Source organism: Trichinella spiralis, assembly GCF_000181795.1.
Source record: "Trichinella spiralis strain ISS 195 chromosome Unknown Scfld1557, whole genome shotgun sequence".
NCBI lineage: Eukaryota > Metazoa > Nematoda > Enoplea > Trichinellida > Trichinellidae > Trichinella > Trichinella spiralis.
The window spans coordinates 77306-101630 of NW_003528496.1; the positions used below are offsets into that span (position 1 = coordinate 77306).

At 39.9% G+C, this 24325-nt stretch overlaps 8 protein-coding genes across 8 annotated transcripts; 5 read left to right on the plus strand and 3 right to left on the minus strand.

The window, feature by feature from the left end:
• Positions 1–396: 396 nt before the first annotated feature.
• Positions 397–7161, plus strand: Tsp_04446 (putative CUB domain protein). Its single transcript, XM_003368970.1, has 23 exons — positions 397–456; positions 531–671; positions 1396–1538; positions 1609–1733; positions 1987–2094; positions 2165–2221; positions 2614–2818; positions 3177–3304; positions 3371–3485; positions 3566–3772; positions 3860–3975; positions 4036–4149; positions 4228–4329; positions 4664–4877; positions 4938–5050; positions 5163–5279; positions 5339–5449; positions 5508–5739; positions 5920–6035; positions 6186–6278; positions 6372–6488; positions 6539–6767; positions 6990–7161. The coding sequence occupies exons 1-23, from the start codon at positions 397–399 to the stop codon at positions 7159–7161; spliced, it is 3135 nt and encodes a 1044-aa protein (XP_003369018.1).
• A 2749-nt stretch (positions 7162–9910) lies between these two features.
• Positions 9911–11282, minus strand: Tsp_04447 (conserved hypothetical protein). Its single transcript, XM_003368971.1, has 4 exons — positions 11115–11282; positions 10888–10971; positions 10487–10743; positions 9911–10433 (listed from the first exon to the last, which is right to left on the minus strand). The coding sequence occupies exons 1-4, from the start codon at positions 11280–11282 to the stop codon at positions 9911–9913; spliced, it is 1032 nt and encodes a 343-aa protein (XP_003369019.1).
• A 1954-nt stretch (positions 11283–13236) lies between these two features.
• Tsp_04448 (hypothetical protein) lies at positions 13237–14078 on the minus strand. The gene is given in 5 exon segments (XM_003368972.1): positions 13237–13504; positions 13530–13624; positions 13671–13713; positions 13731–13961; positions 13990–14078. The coding sequence occupies 5 exon segments, from the start codon at positions 14076–14078 to the stop codon at positions 13237–13239; spliced, it is 726 nt and encodes a 241-aa protein (XP_003369020.1).
• Positions 14079–14534: 456 nt separating this feature from the next.
• Tsp_04449 (putative integrase core domain protein) lies at positions 14535–16945 on the plus strand. The gene is made up of 4 exons (XM_003368973.1): positions 14535–14726; positions 14789–15357; positions 15438–16219; positions 16338–16945. Exons 1-4 carry the CDS (start codon positions 14535–14537, stop codon positions 16943–16945), a joined length of 2151 nt encoding a protein of 716 aa, XP_003369021.1.
• Positions 16946–17091: 146 nt separating this feature from the next.
• Positions 17092–17661, minus strand: Tsp_04450 (conserved hypothetical protein). Its single transcript, XM_003368974.1, has 3 exons — positions 17549–17661; positions 17324–17439; positions 17092–17273 (listed from the first exon to the last, which is right to left on the minus strand). The coding sequence occupies exons 1-3, from the start codon at positions 17659–17661 to the stop codon at positions 17092–17094; spliced, it is 411 nt and encodes a 136-aa protein (XP_003369022.1).
• Positions 17662–17711: 50 nt separating this feature from the next.
• Positions 17712–19289, plus strand: Tsp_04451 (conserved hypothetical protein). The gene is made up of 2 exons (XM_003368975.1): positions 17712–17907; positions 18262–19289. The coding sequence occupies exons 1-2, from the start codon at positions 17712–17714 to the stop codon at positions 19287–19289; spliced, it is 1224 nt and encodes a 407-aa protein (XP_003369023.1).
• A 336-nt stretch (positions 19290–19625) lies between these two features.
• Positions 19626–20885, plus strand: Tsp_04452 (conserved hypothetical protein). Its single transcript, XM_003368976.1, has 5 exons — positions 19626–19960; positions 20009–20129; positions 20158–20328; positions 20510–20650; positions 20697–20885. Exons 1-5 carry the CDS (start codon positions 19626–19628, stop codon positions 20883–20885), a joined length of 957 nt encoding a protein of 318 aa, XP_003369024.1.
• A 2071-nt stretch (positions 20886–22956) lies between these two features.
• Positions 22957–24224, plus strand: Tsp_04453 (Pao retrotransposon peptidase family protein; the record flags this gene model as incomplete). The annotated part of the gene is made up of 2 exons (XM_003368977.1): positions 22957–23032; positions 23722–24224. Coding segments are annotated over exons 1-2 (579 nt in total), but the record flags the coding sequence as incomplete, so codon positions are not given.
• Between the last annotated feature and the right edge of the window lie 101 nt (positions 24225–24325).

Consider the following 24325-nt stretch of genomic DNA (forward strand, 5'->3'; position numbering starts at 1 on the left):
ATCGGTAAGAAAATTATGGCAGACACTAGCGTATTTTAAGTAATTTTTATGAATTTAAGCAGTAACCTTTTAAACTAAACAAAGAATAAAATGCTGCACAGCGTTTATGATTATTTAGTTGAAATAAAGATTAAAACAAATGTTTTTCAAATAATAATTAAATTTACTGGTGTAAAGCATTATCAAAAATTAATTTGAATTTGAGTTCATGTTAAATGCTTTTTAACTGAATTATTTATTATATTACAGCTATTTCCGTTTTAAAATATCCCAATCACCGTTTTTTTCAATATAGAAAGAAATGCTTAAATAAACAGTGTACTATACATGTATTGTATAATGCAAAAACTAAATTTGTTTTAGTCAGCAACCCATGCATTTACTTGAAGTGTAAGAATGGCGGCTTTTGCTACATTCATAAATCAAGCTTACAGCCAGTATGTCAGTGTAGATTTGGTAAATTTATTTTTGAATTTGGTTTTATATTAAACCATGTTTGTGTATACTGATGTCTTAAATTATTAATTTAGGATATTTTGGATTACTGTGCGAAAAGTTTCGAAACTGTCCAGATGGCTATTGTCTCAACGGAGGTATTTGCTTATCAGAATACAAAAAACCGTACCGTTGCAGTTGCCCCAAAGGACTTCAGGGAAAGCGATGTGAAATTGGTTTGTTAGCTTATTTTACAGCGTCAGCTTGAAGCCAGTTTCAATGTGTAATTTTTAGCTGTTTGTGGAGGAATTTATTATACTGGTGCTACGTTGTCTATGCCAAGCATTCGTTCTTTGAAACTTGAAAAATTAGAAGTACGAAGTAAACCCAATCTTTGCATATGCTAATGCATAATGTAACTTAACATCTATTGTGTATTACATATATATATTTTTTTATTTTAAAATGACAATAATATTTTTGATTAGATTATTGCTATTTTAGTACTATAATGTTCAGTATTAAATCAGCTTTGCTGTATTGTTAGATGAAATGATAAAAGAATTAATTACATTTCAGTATTCTATTGGTAAAAATTTATTCTGTGATTTTGTGATAAGCAGAATTAAAGGTTAGAAATTATAGTTTTAATAAATGTTGTAAAATGTTCAGCAAAAGCAATAATCGTAAATGGTATGAATAAAAAAATTTGCAGTTTAATCTTTGCTAACATAAATAATTAATTTAAAATTTATGAAGTATTGTTTGAAATAGTTTATTTAAAAGAATACTGTTCTTTTTCATTTATTCTTTTTAAAACAAAGGTATTTTTAAAACTTTTGAGCGCTGTTTTATTACTGCAATTTAATGTTGAAAACGTTTGAAAAATTTGCGATTTTACGGCAATAAATGTTGTAATTTTTGAAAATATACCTTCAAATTGAAAATCATTTTTTTTAGTGCAATTACTTTTTGGAAACAGATTCATCAGCAATTTCAGTTCAGTTTGAGAAATTATTCTTTGGTTGGCAGTCTGAATGTAAACATAGTTATGTTGAAATTCACGAAGGATGGGATCAAACCAATAGCAGTATAATTGGAAGGTAAGTTTTTGTAATTTGATTGCCTTATAATTTAATGTTTTAAATCAACTTTGATATTTATTTATGTTAGATATTGCAACAATGAAGAAATGCCTGCTTTAATAGGAACACAAGGTAATAATCGACTGTTCCTTCTCGTCAGAGCAGTTATCACTTCGGATAAAGCTGCGAATTACACATTTAAAGTTAGAGAAGGTAAGAGGCAATTTTTGAATGTTTTAATCAAAAATTTTTAATGACATTGTATATAATACTTAAAAAGCATTGCCTATATTTTCCTTGTAATTTTGATATTTTTCTGAAAAATTGTATAAAAATTATTTACGGAGCGTGAAAGTTGAAGAATTGAAGATTAAAGGAGACGCATTTAATAATAAATAAAATGAAAACATATTGTACACCTTGCATAATATGATATTTAATTGTTTTGATATTTTAAATTTGGTAGATTTCAAATGTCATTATACAATATGCCCAAACAGTGACTGCAGTCAACGTCAGAATGAAATTCTTTGCATTTGTCCACCGTACATGACAGGACAGCTTTGTAATATTGGTAAGTTAGTGATATTATAAAACTGTTATTAATAGCTTGATATATGCTTTTCAGTTGTCTATTATTTTAGAGAGATGTGGTTACAGTGTTGTAAATGAATCTCAAGGAATAATCAAATCATTTGGAAGTTATTCCTTTTATTTGGGCCGTGCTCATTGCTTTTACAATATCAAAACTCAACCTGAATCAGTTATAGCATTAACTAATGAAGAAGAACTTTTTAATGAAGAAAATTCTTTAATTTTTTTTGACGGAAAAAATGAGTTGGATTATAAAATAGAAAAGTAACTTTTCATTTCTTGTGTTTTTCTTTTTTGAAAATTTTCCATTTTAGCCTCCAGACATTTCTTTCGAGTACAAATGAAATTTCCATACAATTTTCAGCAGTATTCCGATACAATGTAATACCAGCGTTTGAAGTGACATTTTATGAATGTAAGCACACAAACTGTACAATGCAATTTGTAAAACTGTAAAAGCATAATTAATTTTTAATTTAATGAATAAATGTTTTTTCAGTGCCAACTCAGACGTATCACGTTGAACAATTTGGAGAATTATCTTCTTTTGATCCTGTGTTTGCACCGTTTCGCAGATTTTTTCGTCGCTATACAATAGCAGTTCCTGGTTTCAGTGGTATACTTTTGCGGATGCTTTATTTCAATGTCAGCGATTGCACGAAAAATCACGTGGATATTTATGCGGAAGAAAAATTTGTGGAAAGGTAATTCAAAAGCAGTTTATTCATAATTAAAACAACATCATTACGGATGATGTAGTTGAATTTCAATTTTAATTTATAATGTAATTTTTTTCATATGATTTTTTCATTAATAGTTGATGTTTTGAAAAATTGAAACTATTCGTGAAAGCGTGAGCTGAAGAGGTTTTGGCAGTGTTCAACTTCATTAAAAATTTTCAATAATATCAAACTTAGTTCAAATATTATACAGATAGATAGATACAATGTTGTCATCTATTTTTTTAAATATCTGCTGGCAACACAATGTTCATATTACACTGTTTGTCAAAATTTTAAATAATGCCAAATAATTATACTTGTTTACTTTGAAATGTTATAGACTTTGCGATGTATCTATCACCGATGAAGAAGTTACCATAAATTCTGGCAGTGTTACGTTTGTTGCAAACTTTACAAAATATACAGATGAATTTCTTGGATTTTCATTAAATTATTCTGCATTTGTTGGTAACAAATGCTTTACGCTTCACGAAGTTTTACTGTTCCAATTTTAATGATAGAGATGAATTGTAGATTTTTGTACTGAAAATAAAGTAAAATGTCCATCACCGGAGGTATGCAAAAATTCAAAAGATGGCGCAGTTTGTGTCTGTCCGGCTGGTGTTGCTGGAACGAACTGTAAATGTGAGTATGAATATTGTTGTAATATTAACAGATTTAATTTGAAATGGTTTTAGTAAACTGTGATAATTTGATATTGTACAACAGCTCTGCAATCATTACTTCTCCACGTTATCCAGATTTGTACATGAATAACTTGTCTTGCTTTTGGAAAATTGCTGCAAATCAGAAAGGCAAGGTCGTCAAAGCTATTCTTACAGTAGATCATATTGAAGGTACAATGCCAGAATGCAATCAAGATTTTGTAGCTGTTTCTTATTTAAATTCAAGGCAACAAGAAATTGAAATTGGAAAGTAAGCTCACTTTCTTTATACAGAACATTTGTACAGAATTAGTCTTATTGAAAAATTTATAAAAGAGATAAAATAAATATATTTCAGATATTGTGGACAAAATTACACAATCCAATTGACCAGTGCCACAAATAATTTGATTGTAAAATTCAAAAGTGATGAGCGCATAACATTCAACGGATTTGTTCTCGAATATACCCTTGGTATTTATTTTCTTTTATAGCTTTACTTTATTCCATTTGTTTATTTGTTATTTTTATCAGTGAGACGTGGTTGTCAAAATTTTATGTGTTTGAATGGAGGAACATGTTCAGATTCAATTTTCCAAATATTTTGCACATGTCCGCCGGGTTACATTGGAATGTTCTGTGAAATTGGTAAAATCTAAGTTCAATTTTATATTTCATGTTCTGCTTGATTCAGCATATTATTGCTTTTTTATTCATTTTTTCTAGACGTATTCTGTGCAAAACATTCATGTCAACACGGAGCAACTTGTTCAATGGGAAAATGCAAATGTTCCGAAGGATTCAGTGGGCAATTCTGTGAAAATTTTGGTTAGAAAAGTTTCACATAACTGGAAAAAATGACAATAATTTTCCCTATATGTTAATACAGTTGGCAGTTGAATATTTTTAAGCAATAAAAATAATAAAATAAATTTAAGCAAGTTTTCAAATGAAGCAGAGTTTGTCTAAATTAACAGGCAGATCAGATCAGGCTATTTAAAAAGCAATTTTCTAATTATTTAGCAATTTTTATAAATTCACTCTCTGTGAATATTGTGCACTTCACTCAATGTTTTGATTGCATGCGTATTTTTCTTTTTGTTTAATGTTGAAAAGCTGGTGGAATTTTTTTTTATTAACTACATTTATTGTTAATGTTTAGTCAATTCTGAGCAGAATATATTCCAATTTCCTACCACTATCATGTCTCCATTTTATCCTCATAAATATCCAAATGATATCAACATAACATGGAATCTGATAAGTGCTGAATCTGGACTGCTGCTGCAATTTAAGCACATATCTCTTGAATATTCAACGAGCTGTGATCAGAATGATTTTGTTCAAGTTTCTGATTTAAATCGCACAATAGGAATGTATATATAACAGAAGTAGCAATTTATTTCAATTTTTATTAAAATTTTTTTCTAACTTAGATTTTGCGGTTCAATGTTGCCACCTGTTATTTATACTACTGACAAGTATCTTAAGATAATTTTCCATTCTGATTCATCCATTTCTATGGAAGGATTTGAAGCTTTTGTTGCAAGTAATTATTCTTTCTTATTGGAAACAATATTTTCCAGATGAGGATATTTTAATCTGATAGTTTAAATATTAATTATCACTTAATTCACAAATGTTCATTGATACTTTGATAGATAGTAAAGATCCATGTGAAATGTTTGATTGCTCTGGACACGGTGTCTGTAAAGCTGAAAATGGATATGTATCATGCAAATGCCACAAAAATTATTCTGGAGAAAATTGTGAAATTAGTAATTGATTAATTACTACTGGAGTCAAGCAATTTTTTAATCTAAAATTTCCATTTCAGATAATGCATGTCGCAATGTGATATGCATGAATTCAGGGACGTGCATTATCAGAAAAGGCGCACCAATTTGTAATTGTAGATGGCCTTTTACCGGTCCTAAATGTGCTGATGGTTAGAAAATGAATTTAATTATTTGAATTGAACTGAATTAAATCATTTATCATTTAAGTACTCTGCGGCTATTATTTTAAACATATTTTCAATGGGAAAATTTCTTTTCTCAATCTAATCAATTCCAACGTGTCTAATGTTGACTGCACTTGGACAGTTGAAGAACCAGAAAATTCTACCATTTCAATAAATATTAATAACTTCGAAATGAAATATCCAAATGAGGATTGCAATTCAAATTTTTTGGAAATTGTTGATGGAAAATCTATAAAATCAACAGTGATTGCAAAGTAAGTTTGTTTTTCACAACAGTAGAACAACACACGTTTACAGTGGTAATTTCTAGTGGAATAAAATAATAAATTTTTAACCAAATAATTCATGGCTGTCTATCTTGAATGAAATTTATTATTTTACATTTGTCCAGTGATTATTTAAGCTCATGCAGTATTTATTATTTATTATTTCAGATATTGTGATTCGAAAAATGTGACATCTTTACTTACTACTAAAACAAACTTGCTGACAGTGAGGTTTGTCAGCAAGCACGCTACGCACGACAGCTTTGCCATTGACTTTACAACTGGTAAATATTTGCTAATAGTTTAAAATGATAAGTTGTTTCTAATCAGTTAGTTCTATACAGTTACGTGACTTGTATTCTGCATTTCGTCTCCTTTAAAATAATCACTTTATTTATTGACTAATATTGTTTTTGTTATATATAATTTTTTAGATTATCAAGGAAAAAATATATGCAATGTTTACTGTCAAAATTATGGAATATGCAAAATTCAAAACCAAAAACCAATTTGTGACTGTTCAGATGGTTTTTCTGGTGTGCACTGTGAAAAAGGCATTCGAATTTTATTTACTTTACACATTTATTTAAAAATATTTCAACAAAATGTTGAAATTATAGATTTATGGTGCTCTTCAAATCCTTGTTTAAATGGAGGAATATGTAAGCACAATGAAAATAATACAAGTTATCAGTGCAGCTGTTTGAAGAATTTTAGTGGTGACAATTGTGAAAATGGTATGTTGGTTTGGTATTGTTTGTAACGAATTTGAAAATTATTAGTTTAGTTATTTGTGGGGGTACTTTGAAACTTTGGAAACGATTTACAAGTCCACTGTACCCAAATTCATATCCCAATTTAAGTCGCTGCATTTGGACGTACAATGATACAAGAAGAAATATCCTATTGTCATTTACAAACTTCCAGCTTGAACTAACAGATGATTGCAGTAATGATTACGTTGCTATAGAAAGATGTTCTTTTGTTTCAGGATGCTCATCTGTCCTCAAAAGCAGGTATGAAATTCTACTGAAAATTTTCTATCAATTTTTAAAATTTTAGGCGGACCATTAAACATACTTTCATTTAAAAAAGCATATATCTACCAAGTATAATTTGATTATAATTTAGATGAAAGGAAATCATACTGATTTATATACAGTTTTACATAAATTCTAATGTTATGTTTTTAATTATTTGCTTTTTCTTTAATAACTGAAAACATTTTTCACTTGCAGATACTGTGGAAATAAACGTTTCAAAATTCTCATCCAACTACATGCATTCCAAAGAAACTGGGAATGGTTGAAAGTTACCTTCATTTCTGATTCTACTGATTCATTTAGCGGTTTCAGCGCTAAATTGTTGCCGTCTGATATGAAAATTTCAAATAGCAGCGTTGCTGTGTGACTTCTTTTTACTTTTCCAAATTCTATGTTGAGAAAAATAATGTTTTATGCTTATTATATTTGTTAAAGATGTATAACAGCAGTATAATATTGAGCTATTTTTCTGAAATTGTTTGACCAAATAAATGCAATGCAGCGATCTGCTTAAATGTAGTTGCTGTAACATGGTTAACGTAGTTGAAACAGTTAAACAAAAACTAAACAAACTTAAAACTGTAACAAATTGCTTCCAAGGATTGCTGAACAGCTCACAGTCCTTTATTTCGTTGCTTCATAACCCTTGGATGGTGGCGTGCATAATCCGACCGTTAGTGGTGGCTCGTGGTCTACCGGACCCTCCTCGTTAATTCACATTTATAGATATTTCAACTAATTTCTTCAACTTTTTGCAGTAGCATTGTTGCAGATTCCAACTGAAGATAAAACCTGAGCGTCAATAATCGACAGTATGACGAGATATTTTTAGAAGAAAGAAGTAACCTGATATAGCTGACCATAGTTGTTTTTGTCTGGAAGCAATCCGATATAGCTGACCATAGTTGTTACTGTCTAGAAGCAGCCTGATATAGCTGACCAGTTGTTACTGTCTAGAAGCAGCCTGATATAGCTGACCAGTTGTTATTGTCTAGAAGCAATTCGATATATTTGACCTAATTGTTGTTGTAGTTTGTTTTTCTTTCGTGTGTGTATCATATATATATATATATATATAGTTAGTTAGTTAGTATGTGAGTTAGTGAGTTAGTGAACGAGTTACTTGATCTCTAGTCGAATAAAGCGTTGGTGTTCTTTTCGAGATTGTTTTGGTCTTTATATTCGAAAGATAGGAAGGAATACCGGAGAAAACGTGACTGGAATCAGCAGAGATAATAGGTAAGTCGTTGGAGCTTACGACGCGGGTCCAAAAGGGGGAACCGTACATCGAAGATAGAACTCAGTGGTTCAAATAGTCGAACCGCGGGTTAATTATACAGTCCACTGAAACTTGATTATCGTTATCGACGAGGAAGATCCAATACAAGCATTATATACGTTTATACGTTTATATTATAGCCGGAAGCCACTCCCGCTGGAAATACAGGAACAAGGCTTCCACTTGACCCGACGTCCCAAATTTAAGATTTTGAAACCCGCGGGTACAAGGTTCACCGGCAAATATGCTAATGCCATCAGCATTTTAACCTTTTATCTTACCTCCTGATTATTCATATAATCATTTCTTAAGCCAAGCCGGCCGACTGCTGAAGCACCACAGCTTGGCAAGAGTGGAAGAAGCAACCTTGCACTCGGGTGTTTGGGAAGTTGCCTTGAATGACAGGGATCAAGTCTATTTCGAAATCGCAAACAAATTTTGCCGAATCAAGTTGGGCGCCAAGTTCTTCCGCTTTGGAAAGCAGCACTTCAAATATCCGGCTATACATGGGCAGATCTTTCCTAACAGTCAAACAATATCCGACAGTCAATTACCATCATAAACACATGAAAGATTAAAAACTGTTACCAGGATGGGAGATTCTTAAAGGTCACACCATCCCAGCACCAGCAGTTACTCTGAGCCAGCAGCCTCACACCAGCCTCGGTGGCAAAAATTAATATATCATTGGTCGGCAAATAATATATTCAACATTGCTCGCCGAAGTTTGCTGTTGTTTGTTCGACAGGAACTGCAGCTCACTGCCCAGTTGCCGGTAGACGTGGGTATCTCCGGGCCCGACGGTTGTACACTGTGTGCCGCGCCTGGTCCCACGTTGGAAAATGCGCGGCAATGTCTAGGCTGGTGGAGGCATTGCTTGCCAGCTCATCGTATATTTCCATCACCGGTCTCGTATCTTCTGAGGCCCGCCGTCGGCAAGCTGCTGGTAATGGTAAAATGCGTGGGGCTTTACCGGGCAGCTTTTCGCATGCTCACTTGAGCGGATGACTTCTGTGGCCTCTAGATTTGTGGACAGTGTGCCACGACAGCCTCTCGACCTCTAAATTGGAACAGAAATGGCTCGCTTGTCATATTAGAATGATAATAACGTTGTATATTGAGACAATTCTGCTTACTTCAGTACACATCCAATATTTATCATTACGATTCGTCCTTTGTAAACCAATTTTTGTTGGTTGTTGTAGTAATTTTTTTCATTTCATTGGTGCAAATTTTTAATTACATAATTCATTACGTAACCTTTGACCTCTTTTACCGTTTACCCGTGACGTCACCAATTTCATACTGGAATTTTTTCATTGTTTTTAGCTTTTTTCTTTTAAATATTTACTTTTCCACTTTGCACTTTTAGTGATTAGTATTTGTAATATGATTAAAAAATTCTTTGTTTCATTGCTATGGTAGCCAAATGAAGTTTATTTTTTGAAGTCAATTTTTTTAAAGGAAATTTACTTTTCAATGCTCAACAACAACAATATCAATATTAAATAGAATAGCATGAATAATGAACAACAGCAAATAACAGATAATAACAGTGATAATAAAATATCATACAAAAAATATTATACAAAACCACCACTTGGAAGGCGGCATTAAATCGGATCTGGCGTGAAATACATTAAAGCTTCAAGAAACCGCTCCAAGGTACGCCTGCCGCTGGTGTATTCATCCATATATATATCATAAAACGTTGTTGCTTTTCAGCGTATCTACTACTTCTTTGTCTAATAGAACCAGCAGCACGATTTCTTGAAAGGAGCTGGTTCATGAGCGTTTGCATCACGTCCTGTTATTCTTAAATAAGGTGGAGTAGTTTCTATACAAGGAGGAAAGCGGTGGCCAGGAGCATTCTTATTTTTTTTCTTGTTTCTTCTTCTGTTCCATATCGTGTTTTCAGTTCCAGCTCACTGACTTTTTTATGTACCGTCTGGCAAAAGTGGAAGTAGCAGCCCTGTACCCGCATATTCGGGAAGTAACCCCGAATTGCAGGTATCAGGGCTGTTTCAAAATCACAGATAATAGTATCTGGTTTAACGTCGACCTCCAGAACTGCCGCTTTGTCTATTAAAGCTTGAAAAATATACCCGTATGTGCCAATGTCTTCAGCCGTACATAAACAATAGACTACGGGCACCAGTTTACCGGCCGCAAAGACATGGATGGTGAACAGTTGTTGATACCACTGTGGTACAACCTTGGCTATACCATCCAAGCCCAAAGTTTTCATGGCTGCCAGCAGTCTAATGTTATCGGCCGTAGAAAAGACCGGGATATGTTTTGACGCATTCTGCGTCAACAGAAACACTTGTTCTTGTAAATTCAGCCGCAAGAACAAGATCCTGACGATCTCTGGGAAGTCTGGGAAAGCGTTTCTTTCACCCGTTGTTTATACATTGCACTCCTGTCTTCTCTAAAAAATGGAAACTGGCTGAATGTAGATGGCTCAGCGGAGATGGATGCGGCTTCTTCATCGTGAATTTGCGGGATGGTCTTCGCTTCTTCAGCACTCCGCTTTCTTAAAATGGCTCTTTTTTCCATTTTGTACGCGATGTGCTCCTCCACCGGACAACTGCTACCGTGGGGAGTCCGGCTGAGCATCGCTGTTACATCCAGGTTGGTGGTTAGTCCACCTTCGCACTCTTTTTTATCCTGTACCAAAACATAAATAATTCTTAATAACAAGGTACATATTCAATATTTCCAAAAGACATACTTTGGAACATCCCCAGTTTTTCACCCGTTTGCCGGTATATCTCAATTTGTACGCCCAGCCTTCATACACAAGGGACGTACCACCACGACAATTAGCTGAATACCTCCGCTTTTCTTTGGGACTATCATTATTGGGCGCAACCATTCTGATGGTGCCGTTGGCTTCTGAATAATTCCCTGGTTTTCCAGTGATTCCAGCTTGCCTTTTAATTTAGGCATCAAGAGAAATGATACGGGACGACAGCCCTTGACGCCATCACGTATCTTGAAGTGACATGTGGGTCGTCCACGTAGTTTGTGTTTCTCACGATGACATCGATCAGATCACTTGAGAATATGCGGCTGAAGGTATCCAGTGGCGACACTATATTACGGCTACGACTAATGAACTCTAGAGCAGTACGCATTGCAAGCCACTCTTCTTCTGCTTGCCGCAAGTGGTTCTGTAGTCCAACTAGTGCCATATCTGGACACATAATGATCGCTATTATGGGAAGATTCTCCGGCAAAGAACTACTCTTACAAAAATCAGATTATAATGTCTTTACTACTCAGTTTCTCTTCTGACACAAACTCGTACACACTCATAACTGAAATGTTTGTTACTAACGAAATTTCTTGTGATCCTGTTCGCTGAAAGGTTGCACGCGATTGATCAGTAATTGGCTAATGTAAAAAGTAAACGAAAATATCTTTATGGTCTTTTGCAACATTTGTTTTCATTTGTCCTGTAATTGAAGATCAGCTTGTGATAATCGTTGTGGCACCAACGCCTTTTGCTGATGTTGACAAAAGAAAATTAATCACACACAAATGGCGCACAAATGCTGACATCAAAGAATGCGATGTCCACTGCAAAGTGAATTTGAAGCAGCTTTAACAGCTTTTCTGTTCGGCGCTGTCGATCACTTTCTTTCTGTTGACATCAACATCCAGAAGGCATTACTTTCATCTTGCCGAGTGCATAAAGACTGTTCAAAAAAAATGTCAACACCAACAGTTGCTTTGCTTGTCAGATAAATTACGTTTCAGCTAGCAATTATGTGAGATTTATGCATTAGATACTTTTCCGTTTGTCATAAATTGTTCTGATGAGTAGCTAAAGGCGATTTTAGTGGAATGGGAAAATCAACAAGTAATAAATTGTCGACAGATGCAGTTGTCAGCTAAAACTAGGCATGGAAACTGCTAATTCGTTAAGATCGAATTACATTTCTGATTTTGCCTGCCTGTTCTCTGAAAATCTTGATTGCAATCAAAGAATTTTACTTTTATCTTCACAAAGTTTTTCTCTTTTACAAGTGTTATTGTTTTCCTTCCTATGTTTCATTTAAATAAAAACATTATAATCCGCATTTTTATTTTCAAATAAAAAAAATTTATTTATATATTTGGTGTAGATTGTAAACTTTGTTTTTGAACATCTGAACTAAACCGACTAGTGCGATAGTGAGCACTTAAGTTGCCATCACGTTTCATTTGCATTTGCAACGTTTAAATTTGTAATTCAATAATAGCGAAATGTTGAATATTCAGCACCAAAAGCAGCGCTTAGGTTTATTGTTGCTGTTGTCGTTCCATTTTAAAATTATTATATATAACTGGATGCCAAACAAAATTTTTCATACAAACAACAAACTTCATCGGCATGTATAAAAAAGCATGGATGGATGATTCAAAAAGAAAGAAACTTTTTAAAGATTTAAACAGAACACTCCCAGTAAAATCAGAAAATTAATCAGATGACAACAATTCAATTGGTTTAGCTGGAAAGCTGCAACTGTGGACAATTTGTCAACTGTGCATTTTCCCTTTCTATTAAAATCCCCTTTACCAACATATGTAAAGTGATGGGAAAAGTGGATAATTCTTGACAAAGGTGGATGCGTGAAAGCATGCATAGAATTCAATGAAATTGTGAGATAACACGTAACTTTATCTGACAAATAAAACAAGTGCTAGTTGACATATCTTTGAACAATTTTCTTCAATCGTTACAAATAGAAATAGATGAACGCTTCTGATACAATTCCATAAAAACCATTTGATGATCCCAGCACTTTTGGTGGGAAGTAAAAGCGCACTTGGGGGCGCCGAAAAACGATGGAGAACATTGAAGGGGGTCGCTTGAATACAATGCGATTTACGTTTTGTGTTTATATTGATATTTGTTCAGGAGTTGTTTTAAGAATATTGATTAATTCTTGTATGTGTTTAATGGAATATGATTCTCTGCAATCTATCTTCTTCATCTTCGATCATAAGTGCGGTCAGCTGAAATACGATTAAATTTTTTTATTCAAATGGGCATTCAACATCGCGATCTTCAACGTGAGCATTGGCGCCATTTGTGGATAAATTAAAACTCTGATGCCACATTCCAGATTCATCAGACAGATTATTCACTTTCCTAACATCATACTCGGAAGTTTACATCAAATCTAAATGTAACGAGCCACTCCCTCGAGTAGGCCCGTTCACTTCCTCCACCGTGTTATTGGCGCGTTCGTCACTATTCGGCGACGGGCCGGTACTGACCGGCGGGTTTCCCACTCTTTCTAATTCGCGCTTTCCTGATGGCATAGTAGCAATCAAACAACAGGCAATAAATATATTTTTTATTGGCAACCGCGAGCAAGGACCGCCGATGATACGTTCCAGCAAGCTCCTCCCATCACACCACATCAACTCCGCACACCTACATCCGTACTACCGTACTCCACCTCCGATTTTCAAGTCCAAGTCTGCTTACGGTAGCTTCACCTTTCTTCCGCTTCGTTGTCTGGAGGAATAGAGTTGTTAGCTCGGTCCGCGTCCGCTACATAAATAACAAATTTGAGCAATCAACAAATTCATTTACAAACCTTGGGAGCAGGTTTAACAGTCACGGCTAGGTGATGACGCCTGCTATATTCCAGAATTACTAGAAGAAGATCAGGAAGACCGAGCTGATCGTGGACCACGACACCTTAGCCCTGGGATACTGTAGTAGGCACATTTGAACCTGAGGATCAATGGTAGAGTACAGTAGTGCGAAAACACGTGACAGTGGTGGTGTGCGGTCTTGGTGGGCGATCAGTGGTGTCTTGTTTTTTTGTGGTGTAATATTTATGTAATAGTAAGTAGCCCGATGTAATAAACATTTGGAACGATTGCTTGATATTCCTTTTATAAATTATTCACACTGTTTCGGACGGAACGGCGCCGACTGCGGCGGCCTTTGGATCGCCGCCGGCGTGGCGGGCGTATCCGTGATCAAAGAATCCGCTCATTTGGCTGAGAAAGTTATGGCGCACCTGCGGCCTGCTCCTTCCATATATATAAGCCGGCGGAGCAGTGAGTTAGAGAGTTCTGTAGTTCGTTGCGTTGTTGTATTCGCATTAGGGCTCTGTTCGTTGCTGTCGACGGAGTGCGTTTCTGTGGCCTGTATTTGTATTGAACAAAGAAGCGTGTACTTGTTTGAGTTTGCTTGAACCACTTGTGTTTAACCAACGTGATCGCCCACTTGACTGACCATACCACCGGTTGGCCAAGAAGAACGAAAAATACAATCCACTACTCTTCCCGCCTGTCGAGCGAGTTTGACAGGACGTCGAACCAGAGAATCAGTGGCATACAGAACCCTGACGGTTCTTACATTTGGTCCTCCTAGCTGCAGTGCAGGTTCTGCCGAAGTTAAACCTTAGGACGAAACAGCGACCTACGGATAAGCGTGATATTCGTGAGGAATGGCTGCGACAGCAAAAGCACGGTCCAGGAAGCTCACCCTGAACAAGGCACGGCTGAACCGTCTCTTAACGGAACTGGAAGAGCTCTGCATCGACGCGGTCAATGACGACGTGCTGGTTGGCCAGCTTGAGTTGACGGAAGTGGTCTTCCGCGAGACGGATGCCCTTCATGCGGATCGCGCGAATTTGCCGGTGGAAACGATCCTCTTGGTCACCTCTCTCCATACATCATAAGGGCAAAAATACTATTTCAGAAGTTATGGCAAAAGGGCTTAAATTGGGATGATGAGTTACCATCAGATCTGCAAAAGGAATGGCAGACATGGAAGTTGGAATTATGTGATATATCGGATATCCGAATTCCAACGTGTCTCATCCCATTTCATGGTTCCACAATAAATAAAGTTGAGCTGCACACGTTCGGTGACGCATCGGAAACTGCCTACGGAGTAGTGGTCAATTTAGTAGTAACGAAAGAAGACCACAGCACAATATCTAATCTTGTAATGGCCAAATCAAGGGATGAACCCCTTACGAGCAGTATCGCTGAGGACTGGAGTAAGTGGAAACGCGAAGCAAAGAATTTGTGGAAGATCAAGATACCTCGCTGCCTGATTTCCTTTCCAGTGGAAGAGACCGACAGTATTGAATTACATGTATACGGAGACACGACGAAATGGACTTATGGAGCGGTAGCATATCTAAAGGTCATCAGTAAAGATAAAACAACGGTAAGATTCATCATGTCGAAATCGAGAGTAGCTCCTTTGAAGACGATCACCCTTCCACGTTTAGAGCATATGGCAGCTTTAATTGCTGCCAAGTTAGTTGGCTTCATTAAGAACAGCTTCGCAGTACCTATCCAACGCGTCATTTGTTGGACTGGCAGTAAATTGTCTTGAGTTGGATACGAAGTGAAACGAAGAACTGGAAACCGTTTGTGAGAAACCGAGTCGAACTGATTCAACAGTTGACTGAGCCAAAACTGTGGAAGTATTGTCCGTCAGAAAACAATCCAGCGGATTTGATTAGCCGCGGAACTAGCGTCACAAAATTAAAGGACTGCCAATTATGGTGGGAAGGACTACCATCGCTGTTGAATCCTGAGCCCTGTGAGTCTGAAAAAACATCTGAAGAAAGTACGCAACATCCAGACGCGCTTGAAGCGAGATGTTTGTTCGGCGTAATATCTCCGATCAATGACGACCAATTCGAGTATGTTATCGACCCATCTCGTTTCCAGACCTTCAGCAAACTGACAAGAGTGACGGCATGGTGCCTCCGGTTTGCGAAGAATTGTCGACATGCATCGAAGCAAAGGCAAGAAGAATTGACCATAGAAGAACGGAACGAGGCAGAGCTTTATTGGATGAAAGCCGTGCAGAATGAAACGTTCAGAGATGAGAAAAGCTTGGTCATGAAAGGTGAACTGCCGGAAAATAGTCGACTGATTCATTTGTCTCCTTTCATCGATGAATTTGGCGTAATTCGAGTTGGAGGACGTTTACAGCAATCAAATTTGCTGTATCAACACAAACATCCTGTTATCCTGCGAAACAGACACAACATCACGGACTTGATCATTCAAGGTGAACATAAGCATCAGTGGCATGCTGGAGTCGAACAAACTTTGGTAGCGCTTCGACAACGATTTTGGATACTGAAAGGGAGAAGCACCGTCAAAAGTGTATTGAGAAGATGTGTTGTATGCCGAAAGGAGAATGCACGATGTCTGAACGAAATCATGGCCCCGCTGCCTAAGAACCGATTAGTGGAAACTCATGCCTTCGACAAATGTTGGAGTAGATTTTGCCGGACCACTTTATGTTAAAGAAGGAAGAACAATCAGCAAGATCTACATCTGCCTATTCACGTGCATGGCTACAAGAGCGATACACTTGGAACCCTCGTCGGATATGACTGCCCAAAGCTTTCTGGCAGCATTTCGCCGATTCATTTCTCGACGAGGGAAACCATCTGTAGTACAAACAGATAACTTTAGAACATTCAAATTAGCGGACAAATACATCCAAGATTTGTTCAGAGGAGACGAAAAACAAAAGATTGCAAGAGCCTTGACTGAAGAGAAAGTCGAATGGAGATTTTCCTGTGAAAGATCCCCGTGGTGCGGCGGCTATTGGGAGAGATTAGTAAGATCTGTTAAGACCGCACTTCGCAAAGTGTTGGCAAAAGCGCTGGTCTCCCGTGAAGAACTCGTTACCATCCTATGTGAAATGGAAGCTCGCATCAATGCAATACCGCTTACAACCATCAGTGATGACAGCAACGATTTGGAACCGCTAACGCCGTTTCATTTTTTAACGGGACGAACACTGATGGAGTTACCGGACATGACTACGAAACGACTCGTTGGGAAAGAATCGACTTCGACCACGATGACACTACGATGACGATGGTATTATCAAAGGAAGGTATTGAGACATTTGTGGCAACGATGGCGGAAAGAATATCTTGTTAATTTCAATAGCAGGCGAAAATGGAAGACCCAGAAACTGGAACCCAGTATCGGAGACATAGTTTTACTATGCGAAGACGGTCAAACGAGAAGTAACTGGCCGCTGGGAAGAATCTTGGAATTGTACCGCTCGTCAGATGGCATGAAAAGAAGTGCTCTGTTGAAAACCGCTGCAGGCACACTTGTTAGGTCAATCCGGAAATTGCAGCTCATCGAACCAGCAGGAGTTTGATGGAATTCCTCTGCAGCGGACATGGACCGAGCTAACGAAATTATTTCTGCAGAAAACGAAGAGGAGGAAAGGTAAAACTACCGTATGAAGAATTGGACATGAAGATCAGAGGCGGAGTACGGTAGTAGTTGTTTACGTGTGTACGTGGAGTTGGCAAGTTGCCAGGGAAGCGTTTCGTTGTTACGTCGTCGTCGGTCCTTGCTTTTGATTGTTACTAAAGAATATACTTATCGTTTGTTGTTTGATTGTCGCAATGTCATCAGGAAAGCGCGAGACAGAAAGGAAGGGAAACGCGCCTGTCAATACCGGCCCGTCGCCAAATAGCGACGGACGCACCAATAATCTGGTGGAAAAAGTGGACGAGCCTGCTCGAGGGAGCGGTCCGTTACAATGGAGGCCTGTCCGGGAAATGATGCCATCGGAGTACTGAGGTGACTACTATCGCCCACCCCATGCTTTTTGTCCGGAGATGGATTCCGTCGAATGGCTGGAGAGGCTGGAAGACTTTCTCTGCATCAGCAGGGTTCCGCCCCTGACCATGGCATGGTCGCTCGCTACCTTCTTAGTGACTCAGTCCGCCGTGAGCTCTACCCGGCAGGACAAACAAGAGAGAATTCCTTTGAAGAGTTCAAGAAGCGATTGCTGGACGCCTACGGCCCGGAAGAGTCGACAGGGCAGCTGATCGAACGGCTCTACGCCTGCAACAACGCGAGGGCCAAACCATCGAACAATACGCCCAGGAGATGGCGGAAATTGGACGCAGAGCTGGCGTATCAGAACGTGATCTCGTGGCGCGTTTCGCCGCGGGAATAACCTCAGAAGAGGCGTATCTGGCGATCCGGCTGCAGGAACCGGCGACCCTTACCGAAGCTCGGAGACTGGTCAGTAAAGTCATGCGGACTGAAGAAGATTTCCACCAGAGGCGGCAGACGCGCATCAGTAATCCAAAGCCGGAGAAGACCGAAGCGACCCAGCCCATGGAAGACCTGATACGTGAGGTGAGGAAGATTTCCTTGAAGATGGAAAAAGAGGAGTCGACAGTCGCACGACCCGCCGCGAGAAGAGGCGGCTGTTTCAATTGCGGTGGTTTGGGTCACTTCTGACGCGACTGCCAACACGAAAGACGCCTAACCCAACGACCGCCGACGGGCACACACACAGACCTGGAAACCGCAGGGTGTTGTTTATGGCCGTACTGCAAACAGGCGAAACGCCATGTGTAAACGGTAAGCTGATTTGGACGAGGGTCTCCTTACTGTTAGACACCGGGGCCGTGGTCTCCGTGATAACTGAGTCTCTTTGGCAGATCACCTCCGGCGGAGAGCCCTTGGAGAGGGAGACGGGGACGATACTTCTTGCGGATGGTCGACGAATGTGCACCAGCGGACTGGGGGTGGTGCCGTTGCAACTGGGCCGTTGGAGGGGACGTGTGGCAGTGATGGTGGTGAGAAATCTGGTGGTTCAGGGCGTCATGGGAACGAACTTCTTCGACTCGTTCGTTCGGACAGTTGACTGGCAAACTCGGGAAATAACCATGACAGACGGCTCGAAGGTGAGGATCGAGCATGGCCCATCCCGTGCCGGGCAGCCCAGCATCGGCTGCGCGGTTTTGGCCAAGCCACGGAGTGTGGCATCTGACGCCGGGGCCGGCACCGACGGGCCGGAGGATGGGACACGTGTCCTGGTGGATGGAGCGGAGTGTTCCGCGCGGAGTAGGAGGCTCCTACGCAGCATACTCCGGAAATGCGGGAAGGCCATCTCGCGCAGCGAGGCCGACCTTGGACGAATGAGCCTTGTAAAGCACCGCATCGAGACCGGACGGGCCCAGCCGGTGAAGCTGCCACCCCGCCGCCTTCCCCAAGCCCAGCGGGAGGTGGTAGACCGGCTAATCCGGGAAATGCTGCACGCGGGGGTAATCGAACCAGCCTCAGGCCTCTGGAGTTCACCAGTAGTGCTGGTTCGGAAGAAGGACGGTTCCTCGCGGTTCTGCGTTGATTATCGCAGACTGAACGCCGTGACGCTCGTCGATGCCTGTTGTAATTATTAATACTTCAACGAATTACTGTAGCTTACTCGTATCTAATTTACCTGATTTTAAATAACCCAGTTCTACTGCTGTAATTCTAAAATTAGCAACTAACCTACTTTCTATCTGCGCACGCACGTCGCTTGTTAATCGGCCTCTAACTACGCGTTGTAGTGCTGTCTTTTAACTGAATAAAGCTACATTACACGCCACAATGCCCAACCCATCCCACGAATAGACGATACGCTGGATGCGTTGGCAGGAGCCAAGTGGTTCAGCACGCTGGACTTGGCGTCTGGCTACTGGCAAGTCGAAATCGCTGAAAGAGACCGGGAGAAGACGGCGTTTTCCACACCTATGGGACTCTTCCAGTTCCGCGTCATGCCGTTCCGACTCAGCAACGCCCCGGCGACGTTTCAGCGTTTGATGGAGAAAGCGCTGAGGGGGCTGACGTGGAAAACATGCCTCGTCTATCTCGACGATATTATCGTCTTCGGGAAGACAGAGGAAGAGCATCTGGAACGCTTGGAAGGGGTGCTGTCCCGCCTGCAGTCCGTGGGACTGAAGATCAAGCCGGAGAAGTGCCAACTGATGCGGCAGAGCGTACACTACCTGGGCCACATTGTGGCGCAGCATGGGATTGGTACCGATGCAGAGAAGACGGCGGCGTTCCAGGAGTGGCCCACGCCTCGGTGCGTGAGGGAAGTCCGGCAGTTTCTGGGACTGGCGTCCTATTACAGGCGGTTTGTCAGGAATTTCGCCGGTGTGGCGAATCCATTGCACGCCCTGACAAAGAAAGGTGAGAAGTGGCGCTGGGGCCCGAAGGAGGAAGAAACGTTCGCCCGCCTGAAGGATGCACTGGTGAGTCCCCCGATCCTGTGGCACCCAGACTTCGACCGCACTTTCCTGGTGGATGTGGATGCCAGCGAAGACGCCATCGGGCAGTGTTGTCACAGCAAGGAGAGCAGGGCCCACCGGGGGTGGTCGCGTACGCCAGCCGCTCGCTCTCACGGGCGGAGCGGAGTTACTGCGCGACGCGGAGGGAGATGCTGGCCCTAGTGTGGGTTACTCATCACTTCCGCCCTTACCTGTATGGTAGGAAGTTCACAGCCCGGACGGACCACAACTCCCTGAAGTGGTTGCGGAACTTTCGGGAACTTGAGGGACAGGTTTCCCGCTGGCTGGAAAAACTGGCCGAGTTCGACTTTGAGGTGGTCCATCGTCCCGGGAAGAAACACCAGAACGCAGATACGCTGTCCCGTCGTGCTTGCAGACAGTTCGGGTCCGGTGATGACTCATCGGATGTCCACGTGGCGGCTATGGCGTTAGACTCATCCAGCCTCGTTGAACGCTCGCAGAAGGAAGACGCCGAGTGCATGCAGGTTCAGGAGTGGATCGAGAAGGAGATATGGCCACAACTGGCTCCAGAGGGCAGTTTGTTGTTTGATTGTCGCAATGCCATCAGGAAAACGCGAGACAGAAAGGAAAGGAAATGCGCCGGTCAATACCGGCCCGTCGCCAAATAGTGACGGACGCACCAATAATCTGGTGGAAGAAGTGGACGAGTCTGCTCGAGGAAGCGGTCCGTTACACAGGAAACGAAAGAAAAGGTTGTGATAGGAATCGGTCTTATTGAAGCTCTACGAAGGACAATCACTTAACAGTTGTTCTTGCTTAAATGAATTTTGTAAATTCGAACTCTACAGGAAGCCTTACTTGATTGTCATTATTAAACCTTTTCCTACAGCACGCATTACAATGACAACCAGTAAAAATTTAGGTTTGCGACAACGAATAAAACTCATCGCAACAACAACTAATGAAATTTTTCCGGAATGAAAACCAATGAAATTTAAGGCCAATGAAATGTCGAGCGGCGTGCCTTGGAAGTAAACTCGGGGAGTAGACCGTTTAGATCATTACTATGAATTTGTTGACCATAAAATAAAGCGCGGGAAAAAGGGGGAACACGTCACTGTTCATTCCACGTTAGGATGGATCATATGCGGTCCAATGACGAATGAGAACCTACATCTTACACTCACCCCGTCAAGATACTCTGCGCAAAAGTGGACGAACAGCTGGATGAAGCGATAAGAAAATTCTGGGAGATCGAAACCATCACAAAGTTGACGTTGATTCCACTAGAGCAGTACTAAAATTTGAAGCTACGTTGCAATTTGAAGCAATCAGATGCACTGTGAAACTCCCTTGGTTGACAGATAATACGCACCTACCAAACAATTACCATCAAGCACTACGTGGACTATAACAGACAGAGCGACGTTTGAAGAATGATCCATGCAAAGCAGCACATTACGAAAGAGGTATGCGAGAATATTTGGAAGAAGATTTCGTGGAAGAAGTGACGGACAGAACAGATTATCCAGGAAGAATAGGGTACTTACCTCATCATGCCGTTATCCGAGAAGATAAGATCAGTACCAAATGCCGAATTGTTTTTTACGGTTCGGCACAGTACAGAAGTGTTTCTCTCAACCAACATCAACGCGGATAATTCTTGACAAAGGTGGATGCGTAAAAACGTGCATAGAATTCAATGAAATTGTGAGCTAACACGTAACTTTATCTGACAAATGAAACAAGTGCTAGTTGACATATCTTTAAACAATTTTCTTCAATCGTTACAAATAGAAATAGATGAACGCTTTTGATACAATTCCATAAAAACCATTTGATGATGCCAGCACTTTTTGTGGGAAGTAAAGGGGCATTTGGAGGGCGCTGAAAAATGATGGAGCACATTGGAGGCGGGCTCTTGAATATAATATGTTTTGTTTTGTGCTTATATTGATATTTGTTCAGTACTTGTTTTAAGAATACTCATTAATTTTTGTATGTGTTTAATGTAATAAGACTCTTTGCAATCTGTCTTCTTCATCTTCTTCACTCATAAGTGCCGTAAGCTGAAAGATGATTAAAATATTTTTATTTAAACTGGCATTCGACATCGCAGTTTTTAACGTGAGTATTGGCGCCATTTGTGGATAAATTAAAACTCCGGCCATTCCAGATTTATCAGACAGATTATTCACTTTTCTAACATCACCCGGAAGTTTACATCAAATCTAAATAACAAATTTGAACAATCAACGAATTTATTTACAAACCGGGGGAGCAGGTTTAACAGTCACGGGTAGGAGATGACGCCTGCTATATATCAGAATTAATGGAAGAAGATCAGGAAAGCCGAGCTGATGGTGAACCACGACACCGTATCTCTGGTGTACTGTAGCAGGCAAATTTAGACTTGAGGATCGGGGTCAAAGTACGGTAGTGCGAAAAGACGTGGCAGTTAGTGGTGGAATGCCGTCTTGGGGAGCGATCGGTCGTGTCTTGTTTATTTGTGGTGGTTGTTAGTTGCACGGTGTAATAAACATTTGAAACGAATGTTTGGTGTTCGCTTTATAAATTATTCACACAATATGTTTTCCTCAAGAATGCCGTATGGTCAACTCCGACGGTGATGACCCGGCCAAAAGCAACAAGGCGTGCCTGACCCGCCTGCTGTGACGGAAAGTCCATTACACAGGTTCATGTATATGTATATAATCAGGAGCGACCCCCGTTTTTACCATTTTGCCACTTTTCTGTTCTCTGTGCTTGACTTCGCTTTGATTCTTCTGTTATGTTTCATGGCTGACGATTTACATTTATTTGGTTTTAAATGAAGGAAGAAGTTATAATTTATTCCATCAAAGCAAAGTTTACCAAGTCAAACACACAAACATTGATGATAAACAGTGGGTTTTTCGACAGGTAAATAATATTTTATTAAATATCTCATTTCTGTTATTTCAATTCAAATTTCTCATGTAGATAGAAAAAGGATGCCGGGGTTCAATCCACACGAACTTGGATGTGGACGAAATCTTGCTTTCTAATCCTCATGCAGATGACTGCACCCCTGATAATGATATCTTGTACAAAATGTAGAAAAATTCTGTGAAGCAACGGGCAGCGGAGGAATTGAAGACCATTCCGCAGATTTACCACGAAGAAGCAAGCAGTGCATCTGCTGATTTGGAAACTGCTGGTACTTTGCCTGTGTTTGATTGTATATTTAATAATATATACTCGAGATTATCATATACGAAAAGCGAGATTTTGTGAAATTCAGATCTAGCCGCGAAAGAAGACAGTTGTAGAACCTAATTGTCTATAACAAAGTGTAGTACGATAACCCTGCAAGTCTACTACAAATATACATAATTCCATTTTAATATTCTGTACAGAAGAAAATTTATCAATTTCATCTGAACATTCTGTATGATCCATGGATGGAACTTTCAAAATAGTTGCAGAATGGTACCACCAGATTTTCACCATACATGTTTTTATTGCGGGTAAATTAGTGCCACTTGTGTATTGTTTAACCGTCCGTAAAGATCTCTCCACGTATCGTGAAATATTCGATAATTTAATTTTAAAGGCGGCAGCGTTGGGGTGGTCTTACAGCCACAAACAGTAATTTGCGATTTTGAGACCGCCCTGATCCCTGCATTGCAGGGAACATTTCCGGGGGTCAACATACAAGGCTGTTATTTCCATTTCTGCCAAGCAGTTATGCGGAAGGTGACGGAGCTTGGGATGCGAACCAGCTACATCCATGAAGCGGAAACGAAGAAAAAAGTCAAAATGTTGTTGGCAACGGCTTTTTTGCCGCCTCATGATGTACCTGTTGCCGTGGAACTGCTTGGCAGAGATGCTACGGGTTCAATAGCAGCCTTGCTCAATTACTTCCGAGTGGAATGGATGCCCCCTGACAGACTGCTGATGTGCAATGTATATAATGTGAATATTCGTACGAACAATGATTTGGAAGGCTGGCATTTCAAAATGAACCGACTTGCGGGGAAGCGACACCTCGGCTTTTATGAACTGCTCCAGTTGCTGATTGATGAGCAGGGTTCAACGGAAACGTTGATTCAACAAGTGACATCAGGTCGCGTTACCGCCAGTGATTTACAGATAAAAAATAAGAAATATGAAGAACTGCAGCAACGCATAACAGCGTTGACTGCAGAATACGATGG